Raw genomic sequence first — 10,108 nt, forward strand, 5'->3', positions numbered from 1 at the left:
TGAAAACCCATATCTACAGGTTTGAAGAAAGGAAAAAAAATCCATGCATGTAACACAAAGATTTTGTAGAAACTAGAAAGATATAATAATTCCTAGGCCGAGAGAAATACATTCTAACAAAGCTGTAGTAAGCCATGGCGACGTGATATAGAAATATATAAGTAGCGGTAAACACAATCCACTAATGATCATATACTTAAGGCTATCGTGAGATCTCCTGTGAGACAACGTACGAGCTTTCAGGGCTCCTTTGGTTCAAAGAAATTTCATAGGATTTCTAGAGAATTTAGACCTTAGGAATTTTCCTATGGTGATTATTTGATTCACAAGATTGAAATTTTTAAGAATTATTCATAGGATTCATTTGTATTATATTTTGGAGAAAAAAAATTAATCCATTCAAACCACCTGTAGAGTTTCTTGTTTGTCCTGTACTATCAAATTCTTTTATCATCTACTATCAAACACGTTTTCATTCAAATTCATGCGGTTAATACATGAAGACATAGGGCTTCATTGGAGGAATTTCTCCTAACTACTAACCCATTCTTATGCCCCAATTCCTTAGGAAGTCTAACATGACCTCAAACATTTACTCCTTTTTCTTTTGAGATGTCTAATGTATTTTTCATTCTATTTGTCTCTTCTCAATCCTTCAAAAGTTGGTTCTTTCATGTGCACCATCCAAAGGCAGGCACTGCAAAAAAAAGGTTTAAAATCATGTATTCCCTCCTCCGATTTATATTACCTGTCGCTGATTTATATTACTTAAGAGTTTTTCTGAAATCTGAAAAAAAAGCAGCAGTATTCTTTTTCTCCAAAGAAGGTAGCAGTAAATTCAACGATGAGAGGGGACACCGCCACACCGGGCAGCGGCAGTGGCAAAATTCGGAAAAGAATTCTATGAGACCAGGTCTCACGTGAGACCCATTCTGATAGTTGACACGTGACATTCACAAATCACAAAGCATCTCCACCCCCCACTTAAAATCAGAAAGGGGAGAGAGATTAGATACTTTGTGATTTGTGAATGTCACATGTCATCCATCAGGACGGGTCTCACCTGCTAATCTGCTAATCGTGAGACCTAGTCTCATATAATTTTTTTCCGCAAAATTCGGATAGCATCCACCAGCGCAGCCGGTAGCCACTGGAACCCAGCCGCTCCCTTTCTTCTCCGTCGGCTTCTGCCGTCCTCCCGGCGCGCAATGCTTCGTCTCCCCGCTCTCCTCCCTCTTAAACCCTCGGCCCCGACCACCGGCCTAAACCCCACCCGGCGCAGCCATGGCCACCGCGGCCCCAAACGCCTCCTCGCTTCCTCCACCACGCCGCCGCCACCGCCGCCGCCGCCGCGACGGACTCCCAATCCAGCCACGGCCCCGAAACCCCCGAAGCCCGAACCCCGCGCGGGCCCCCAGAATCCAGAAGGCGCCGCCGCGGAGTTCCCCACAACCAAGCCCCGCAAACCACGCCGCGGTCGCCGAAGCGAGGCGGCCGCCGTGGAGGACTTCGTCCGCGACCGCCTCGAGCAGGTCTTCGCCTCCATCCAGGAGCGCGACCCCGAGGTCCTCCAAGGCAAAGGCGACATCTTGAAGCCAAAGGAGGAGGAGGAGCGGGCTTCCGGCGAGGAGCCCGGGGAGGAAGATGGGGGGCAGAAGACGGTGGTGGAGGAGGAGGACCCGAGCTGGCCACTGGACGCCGACGTCGGGTGGGGGGTCCGGGCGTCGGAGTACTTCGACAAGCATTCCATCAAGAACGTGACGGTGGACGGCGTGGAGATCGATTGGGAAGGAGAGGTCGACCGGGGCTGGGTCAAGGAGATCAACTGCTTGGAGTGGGAGAGCTTCGCCTTCCACCCCAGCCCCCTTATCGTCCTAGTCTTCGAGCGCTACAACAGGTAAAGCCATTCGTCCATTCCTAGTGTCTACTGCATAGCTGTAAACCATTGGGGATTATATTTAGGAACATGGGTGAACCCAATGAGCTCAAAAGAGGGTTGGCTGGCCTTTAAATTGGCTTTGGTATCCAGATTCACTGATGTTTTGTGTTGCCTCAGAGAAATTAAGTCTCCAGTAGCACTGTTTACAGATGTAGTGTGCTTATTGTGTTTTGTAGGGCGGCTGACAATTGGAGGTTCCTTCAAGAATTGGAGAAGGCTACTAAGGTATATTGGGATACAAAAGATCGGCTACCTCCACGGGTGTGTGAATCATATCATGGTTACTGTTCGATTAACTGTCATGATTGCTCTGCTAATTTAACAAATGCTAAATATAACTACGTATTTCAGACTGTGAAGATTGATCTGAACATCGAGAGAGACCTGGCATATGCACTCCAAGCAAAGGAATGCCCGCAATTGCTGTTCTTGAGAGGAAACGAAATCCTATACAGAGAAAAAGGTTAGTCAAATTTGTCTAAGAAAAACTGCATCTGCACACACATGAGGCTTATTGTTTGGGATGCTAAAGGTGACAATTTGTAGGCTGGACATCTTTTGCCAGTACTTTCTTAGGGGTGGGAATACTCACTCTGACTGTATCTGATTATTGTCTCATGGATTGTATTAACAGAGATAAGAACAGCTGACGAACTAGTTCAAATGATTGCCTATTTCTACTACAATGCAAAGAGACCATCATGTGTCAATCCCGAAGCCCTTGCTCCTTCATTCTAAGTTCCTGGTATACAAGCCCTGAGATTGTCAACTTTTGTGCTATTGTAGCACTGATATTACCTTCTGCTAATAACACTTGTCTATTAAATTCTTATTCGGTTTGCCTGTTGAAACCGGAGTACTGGAGAGCTGGTTGTTCTTCTCTGACATTTGATCCTCTGAAATTACCTGATGCAGGAAAGTATTATTAAGTTCATGTTCTGGGAGAAGAGGCTGAGTCTCCAAGTTTGATGTTACCTGGATAAGATGCGAAAGGGGACATTTTGGATGCCTATAGTGGAAAGGGAACTGAGAAAAATCGTCTCGACGGGTTGTGTCAAGCAAGGAAGGTGTGACAACAAACATGTATTTTGATATTCAGCAGTCTTTTGTAGTGTAATTTAGTATCTAAGAGTATATTTCTCAGTTTCTAGTAGTGATGTTCTAGATAGGACCAGTGGCGAAGCTAGAAGATCAGAGGATTTGGGGTTAGCTACGTGTTTTAAGGTGCAATTTCCACTAGTGAGCAATGACAAAGACTAGATTACTGAAGGATGTATGGATTCCATTGGGACCAAATAGCTGTATACCAGATTCGCCCTGGATAGGAAAGTGTTGAGTGACAGCTTCATCTTCTAAATGCATACAGTATCGAGATCATTTACAGATTATTATTTTCCTGGCTAAAAGAAGTCACCAGGACTCCCAGTTCCACTGCTGAAACTGTATGTTGCATACATCACCTAGCCGACCATTGCAGATTCAGTTAGAAACTTATTAAAGTTGACAAGAATTTACTAATTGCCCCTTTCCCATTTGAAGAACAAAATGATAAGTTTAAAGGCATAATTGTTTTTATCTTCAAGCTCTTTCCTTGAATAGAACATTGAATAAAGTCTGCCTATTCTGCTTTCTGGTTTGAGCAATCTAGTCTTCAGATTAGCAAAATTATCAGTAATTGGCTCTTCCAGGAAACTAGAAAAAACATTGAGCGTCTAGAGAATATGAATAGAGAGTAATTGCAATTAAAAAACAATTGGTCCTGACAGGGCTTGATGCCTATTCTGCATTTTGGTTTGAACAATCTAGTCTTCAGATTAGCAAATTTATGAGTAATTGGCTCTTTCAGGTAACTAGAAGAAACATTGAGAAGAGTCATCGCAATTGGTCCCGACGGGGCTTGAAACCCATGACCTTTGGCATATTAGACCAACACTCTAACCAACTGAGCTACAGGACCTTATTTCTTAGTAGTAAATAAATATTTACTTTAAAAATAATTAAAAACGACAGTTACGCTCCAGATTAGTAAATTTATGAGTAATCGGCTCTTTCAGGGAATAGAAATGTGTTATTTGCAAAGTATGAATATCAGGAAGTGCAGTGCTAAAAAACAAGCATGAGTGTAAAAAAAATGCTTAATTCATGGGCAGAAAACATAAAATGTTTCAGAAAAAATATATTTTGTGCACATGCAAAACATCTAGAACTGCTCAGGGGAACGCAAAGTCCCATCTTATTGTTAAGTCTATATCAACAGCCACAGAAAAAAAACAGTAATCACTTCTGTCACCTATACAGTGCAGTATTAACATTGTCTTTGCGATCAACTCTGAATCGGAGACGCAAACCAGACCTTATGCACAGGATATCGACGAGGAAGACGACGACGCGATGCACAGCTGCGCGTCACCTGCCGCCGCCGCCGCCGCCGCCTCGTCGGCGCCCCGGGCGTGCAGCAGCTTCGAGATGTCGTCGTAGCCCATGGTGTCGGCCATCTGGAGCGGCGTGGCGCCCCGCTTGGTCCTGGCGTGGGCGTCGGCGCCCATGTCGAGCAGCAGGTCGACGGCGTCGGCGCAGCCGCCCTCGACGGCGAGGTGCAGCGGCCGGTGCCCTTCCACGTCCTCGCACTCCACGTCCATGCACCCCGACCCCGCCAGCAGGGCGATGGCGTCGCAGTGGCCCTTGATGGCGGCCAGGTGGAGCGCCGTCAGCCCGTACTGGTCGCGGCCGCGGAGGCCCGTGCGCTTGCTGAGGAGGAACTCCAGGCTCCGGAGGTCGCCCCGCCTCGCCGCCGTCATCACCTGCTCCCGCCGCCGCAGCACGTCCACCACCTCCTTCTGCGCGTAATCGGCAAGAAAAGCGTCGTCGATCGTTACATTCTTACACGAGATTGGAGTGAAGTTTTGAGTAGAAGACCGAAGAACATTGGATGCTGTGTGTCGTTCACGAGCGCAACGACGCAAGCCACATAAGCCAAGCTACGTACAGTACCCAGCCCGCTGGAACCGCAGTTGATTCTCTCACTGTTCTGTCCGTGACAAAACCAGCCAAGATCTTCAAATTACGTTTTCTGACATGACAATTTGTTCTTGCCACCTTCGAGTCCAAGTAAGACAACAGAAGGTTGTTTTCTGCGATCATGGTGGTTGGTTTTTTACTAGTGGAGTACTACGCTAGCGCAAAGTGCAATTTTTGTCCATTCTAAAAGCTCTGAAGCCATGAAGTTACTACACGGCAGTGCAAAAAGGACAGAGGTATACTTACGTAGCCCTTCTCTCGCGCCACGTCCAGCGGAGTCCGCCCGCGCGCGTCGGCCGCGGCGGAGTCGGCGCCCATGTCCACCAGCTCTGCCACGGCCTCTGCTTCCCCGGCGGCGGCCGCAACGTGCAGAGCCGTCCTGCCGTCCTTGTCGCGCGCCGCGAGCGCCTCCTGCCCCAGCCTCCTCACCTCTCCGCAGTCGCCCCGCGCGGCAGCCGCGTGCAGCGGCGCCCACGGCTCGGCGTCCGGCACGGCCGCCTCGGGGTCGAGAACCGGCAGGAGGTGCGGCTGCCGGCGCAGGATGAGGCGCACGGCCGCGGAGTCCCCGGCGTCCGCGGCGAGGCGGAGAAGGTAGGGCCCGCCGAAGAACACGCGGAGGCGGATGGCGCCGATGCCGACGCCGGCGCCGCCGGGCACGGAGGCCGCGGAGTCGAGGTGCGCGGCGGAGAGGGAGGAGAGGACGAGGAAGCGGTCGGCGCGGGAGCGCGGGAAGGACGGCGGCGCGTGCGGCTGCGGGCGGAGCACGACGCGGATGGTGGCCGTGGAGAGCGGCTGCAGGGCGCCGCGCGGCGGGCTGACGAGGAACTTGAGCGGGGAGGAGGTCTGCACCTTGAAGGCGACGGGGAGCGTCGGGTGCAGCGAGCGGAGGCGGAGGTCGACGCGGCACTTGGCGTTGGGCTTGAAGTCGACGACCACCTCCTCCTCCGCCACCTCCAGCAGCTGCTGCTCGGGTTCTGGCGCCGCCGCCGGTTTGGCTGCGTCGGCGGAATTGGCGGGAGCGGAGCAGGCTGGCTTAGCAGCGGCCATCGGTCTCCGTTGGGAGGTGCTTCTACGAGCGCGGGGTGGAACTGGAAGCAAGGAGTGGTGTCTGGCTAATGGCTGTACGCCTGTACCTAGGATGACGCTTTGCTCTTTTGCTGGCACGCTGGATCGGGCAATCAGAGGATGTTGATCTTCTGTGACAGTGTGCCATGGTAGATTCCGGAGACATACAGAGCCATGAAAAGTTGATGTGCCGATGAACGACGCTCTACGTGCGCTGTGCGCAGTGCTGCCAGAAGTGCGCGGGCACACACCGCACGAGTACACATCTGGTGGAAACCATACATTCAGCGAAAACCTGAAAACTTGGTCTTGTGCCGTTGGATGGAAAATGTGTCCTGCGAGATGGAAGGATGTACAAATTGCAAATTAAACCCGCAAGAATTCTGCACCTCGGTACAGACCCTGAGCCCTTCTGTACCTTTTCCGTAGCAGTATGCCAATCCCCATTCTATTTCCTACCGTGAGAAGCTAGGGTTAGGAGACGAGCCGGCCAGACCCTCTCGTTCGGCGCTGGTGTTGGAAATATGCCCTAGAGGCAATAATAAATTGGTTATTATTATATTTCCTTATTCATGATAATCGTTCATTATCCATGCTAGAATTGTATTGATAGGAAACTCAGATACATGTGTGGATACATAGACAACACCATGTCCCTAATGAGCCTCTAGTTGACTAGCTCGTTGATCAATAGGTGGTTACGGTTTCCTGACCATGGACGATAACGGGATCACATCATTAGGAGAATGATGTGATGGATAAGACCCAATCCTAAGCCTAGCACAAGATCATGTAGTTCGTTTGCTAAAACTTTTCTAATGTCAAGTATCATTTCCTTAGACCATGAGATTGTGCAACTCCCGGATACCGTAGGAGTGCTTCGGGTGTGCCAAACGTCACAACATAACTGGGTGGCTATAAAAGTACACTACAGGTATCTCTGAAAGTGTCTGTTGGGTTGGCACGAATCGAGACTGGGATTTGTCACTCCGTGTAAACGGAGAGGAATCTCTGGGCCCACTCGGTAGGACATCATCATAATGTGCACAATGTGATCAAGGAGTTGATCACGGGATGATGTGTTACAGAACGAGTAAAGAGACTTGCCGGTAACGAGATTGAACAAGGTATCGGGATACCGACGATCGAATCTCGGGCAAGTATCGTACCGCTAGACAAAGGGAATTGCATACGGGATTGATTAAGTCCTTGACATCGTGGTTCATCCGATGAGATCATCGTGGAACATGTGGGAGCCAACATGGGTATCCAGACCCCGCTGTTGGTTATTGACCGGAGAGTTATCTCGGTCATGTCTGCATGGTTCCCGAACCCGTAGGGTCTACACACTTAAGGTTCGATGACGCTAGGGTTATAGGGAATAGATATACATGGTTACTGAATGTTGTTCGGAGTCCCGGATGAGATCCCGGACGTCACGAGGAGTTCCGGAATGGTCCGGAGATAAAGATTTATATATGGGAAGTCCTGTTTTGGTCGCCGGAAAAGTTTCGGGTTTTATCGGTAATGTACCGAGACCACCGGGAGGGTCCCGGTGGTCCACCAAATGGGGCCACCAGCCCCGGAGGGCTGCATGGGCCAAGTGTGGGAGGGGACCAGCCCCAGGTGGGCTGGTGCGCCCCCTACCAAGCCCAAGGCGCAAGGGAAAGTGGAAGGGGGCAAACCCTAGGCTCAGATGGGCCTAAGGCCCACCTAGTGGTGCGCCCCCCTCTCTCCTCCCTTGGCCGCCCCCCCCCTAGATGGGATCTAGGGCTGGCCGCCACCCCTAGGGGTGGAAACCTAGGTGGGGGCGCAGCCCCTCCCCTCCCCCTATATATACTTGAGGTTTTGGGCTGCCAGAGACACGATTCAATCTCCTTCTTGGCGCAGCCCTACCCCTCTCCCTCCTCGTCTCTTGCGGTGCTTGGCGAAGCCCTGCTGGAGTACCACGCTCCTCCACCACCACCACGCTGTCGTGCTGCTGCTAGATGGAGTCTTCCCCAACCTCTCCTTCTCCCCTTGCTGGATCAAGGCGTAGGAGACGTCACCGGGTTGTACGTGTGTTGAACACGGAGGTGCTGTCCGTTCGGCACTAGGATCATCGGTGATTTGGATCACGACGAGTACGACTCCATCAACCCCGTTCACTTGAACGCTTCCGCTTAGCGATCTACAAGGGTATGTAGATGCACTCTCCTTCCCCTCGTTGCTAGATTACTCCATAGATTGATCTTGGTGATGCGTAGAAAATTTTGAATTTCTGCTACGTTCCCCAACAGTGGCATCATGAGCCAGGTTTATGCGTAGTTTCTATGCACGAGTAGAACACAAAGTAGTTGTGGGCGTTGATTTTGTTCAATATGCTTACCGTTACTAGTCGAATCTTGATTCGGCGGCATTGTGGGATGAAGCGGCCCGGACCGACCTTACACGTACTCTTATGTGAGACTGGTTCCACCGACTAACATGCACTAGTTGCATAAGGTGGCTAGCGGGTGTCTGTCTCTCCCACTTTAGTCGGATCGGATTCGATAAAAAGGGTCCTTATGAAGGGTAAATAGCAATTGGCATATCACGTTGTGGTTTTTGCGTAGATAAGAAACGTTCTTGCTAGAAACCCATAGCAGCCACGTAAAACATGCAAACAACAATTAGAGGACGTCTAACTTGTTTTTGCAAGGTGAAAGGGCATTTCCCTACTTTATGTTTTGGATGATGATGACAACCCTTTGTGGTCTAAACGTGTGCTATATGTTTCAGGTTCTCGATGCTTAGGCTTACATCGGATTGCTATTACCTCTCGAAGGAAAAGATCGAAGACGTGTGCTCTACGTTTTTATTTTCTTTGGTCGTAGAGTACCCGTACTATCAAGAGGGAATCCTCATTAGGAAGCTCTGGGGGAATCAGTTCACGTACACTTTTTTCACCCTCTCTTTGCCTTCCTCAGGTGTGTGTGTGAGAGAGAGAGAGTTTTCCTTGCCTCTTCCCCTCTTTCCTGCTCACTGTTTCTGCCCAGCGGTTGTACCGCTCTCTGGAGCGGTTGTACCGCTGGGTCTTGTTGCTCACCAGCTTTTGCTCGAGCGGTTGTACCGCTGCCTCCGGGCGGTGGTACCGCCATCATGCTCTGCAACAGCTAGGGCGGTGGTTCCATCCATATACCTCTCAAGTACCGCTCTCGCCTCTGGTTTGATGCTGTTCTTGGGCGGTAGTGGCCCGGTTGGTCCGGTCGTTCCACGACGACCGGTACCACCGGTGGTCCGAGCGGTTCTTCCGCTCAGAACTTAGCCGCCCAAGAGCTCAAGGCCATGTGGTTGTTCCAGCCAGGCACCGCCCAAGTACCGGTCAAGCTCCTGTTTTGATGTGGTGGTTGTGCGGTAGCCAGGTGGTTAGTCCGGTTATCTTTCTTAGCCGGTACTACCGCCCGCCTCTCCGGTTGTACCGCTTGGTAGGGTTCTGCTGTTACACCGTGAGTCCCGGTTGTACCGCTGCAGTGCAAAAACACAGTAACGGTTGGAAATTGAGGGTGACTATATAAGGGAGCTTCTCCCACCTACCACTCCCACCTTTGACCTCTCTCACTCCACCATTGATGCCCTTCAAGCTCTCTTGCCCGATCTCTCTCTCTAGCCACTCAAACTTGTTGATTTGCTAGGGATTGAAGGAGGAGACCTAGATCTACACTTCCACCAAAGGATACTTGGTTCCCCCATACTTTCTTGTGTGGATTTTGTTACTCTTGGGTGTTTGAGCACCCTAGACGGTTGAGGTCACCTCGGAGCCATATTCCATTGTGGTGAAGCTTCGTGGTTTTGTTGGGAGCCTCCAATTAAGTTGTGGAGAGAGCCCCAACCTTGTTTGTAAAGGTTCGGTAGCCGCCTTCAAGGGCATCAATAGTGAACTCACGACATCTCGCATTGTGTGAGGGCGTGAGGAGAATACGGTGGCCCTAGTGGCTTCTTGGGGAGCATTGTGCCTCCACACCGCTCCAACGGAGACGTACTTCCTCTCAAAGGGAAGGAACTTCGGCAACACATCCTCGTCTCCACCGTCTCCACTCTTGGTTATCTCGTGCCTTTATTTAAGCA

The 10,108-nt window shown here is 50.6% G+C and overlaps 2 protein-coding genes and 1 non-coding gene across 8 annotated transcripts; 1 reads left to right on the forward strand and 2 right to left on the reverse strand.

The window, feature by feature from the left end:
- The first annotated feature begins 1,116 nt into the window (after positions 1-1,116).
- On the forward strand, positions 1,117-4,373 carry LOC119269461 (thioredoxin-like fold domain-containing protein MRL7 homolog, chloroplastic). Of its 6 annotated transcripts, none has more exons than XR_005133626.1 (6): positions 1,117-1,897; positions 2,116-2,200; positions 2,291-2,402; positions 2,574-2,684; positions 2,855-3,006; positions 4,291-4,373. XR_005133626.1 is itself a non-coding variant. In XM_037551292.1 (6 exons), exons 1-4 carry the CDS (start codon positions 1,209-1,211, stop codon positions 2,675-2,677), a joined length of 990 nt encoding a protein of 329 aa, XP_037407189.1. In that variant the 5' UTR covers positions 1,117-1,208; the 3' UTR covers positions 2,678-2,680; positions 2,727-2,746; positions 2,855-3,364. The 6 variants fall into 6 exon arrangements, 2 of the variants coding, with proteins under 2 accessions (XP_037407189.1, XP_037407188.1); XR_005133627.1 differs by lacking the exon at positions 4,291-4,373 and adding an exon at positions 3,786-3,905; XR_005133624.1 differs by lacking the exon at positions 4,291-4,373 and adding an exon at positions 3,084-3,364.
- TRNAI-AAU lies at positions 3,822-3,896 on the reverse strand. Its single transcript has one exon. It is a non-coding gene; the product is annotated as a tRNA-Ile (tRNA).
- On the reverse strand, positions 4,061-6,511 carry LOC119269459 (protein VAPYRIN-like). Its single transcript, XM_037551290.1, has 2 exons — positions 5,204-6,511; positions 4,061-4,776 (listed from the first exon to the last, which is right to left on the reverse strand). The coding sequence occupies exons 1-2, from the start codon at positions 6,002-6,004 to the stop codon at positions 4,294-4,296; spliced, it is 1,284 nt and encodes a 427-aa protein (XP_037407187.1). The 5' UTR covers positions 6,005-6,511; the 3' UTR covers positions 4,061-4,293.
- Positions 6,512-10,108: the final 3,597 nt, after the last annotated feature.

Source organism: Triticum dicoccoides, chromosome 3A (genome assembly GCF_002162155.2).
Source record: "Triticum dicoccoides isolate Atlit2015 ecotype Zavitan chromosome 3A, WEW_v2.0, whole genome shotgun sequence".
In the NCBI taxonomy this organism is placed as follows: domain Eukaryota; kingdom Viridiplantae; phylum Streptophyta; class Magnoliopsida; order Poales; family Poaceae; genus Triticum; species Triticum dicoccoides.

What these genes read in the sequence shown, in the direction of transcription:
- LOC119269461 (XM_037551291.1), top strand. Translation starts at nt 1,209, where the DNA reads ATGCTTCGTCTCCCCGCTCTCCTCCCTCTTAAACCCTCGGCCCCGACC. An exon ending in AAGATCGGCTACCTCCACGG is followed by an intron (nt 2,201 to 2,290) that starts GTGTGTGAATCA and finishes TACGTATTTCAG; the next exon opens with ACTGTGAAGATTGATCTGAA. An exon ending in AATCCTATACAGAGAAAAAG is followed by an intron (nt 2,403 to 2,573) that starts GTTAGTCAAATT and finishes TTGTATTAACAG; the next exon opens with AGATAAGAACAGCTGACGAA.
- LOC119269459 (XM_037551290.1), bottom strand. Translation starts at nt 6,004, where the DNA reads ATGGCCGCTGCTAAGCCAGCCTGCTCCGCTCCCGCCAATTCCGCCGAC. An exon ending in TGGCGCGAGAGAAGGGCTAC is followed by an intron (nt 4,777 to 5,203) that starts GTAAGTATACCT and finishes GATTACGCGCAG; the next exon opens with AAGGAGGTGGTGGACGTGCT.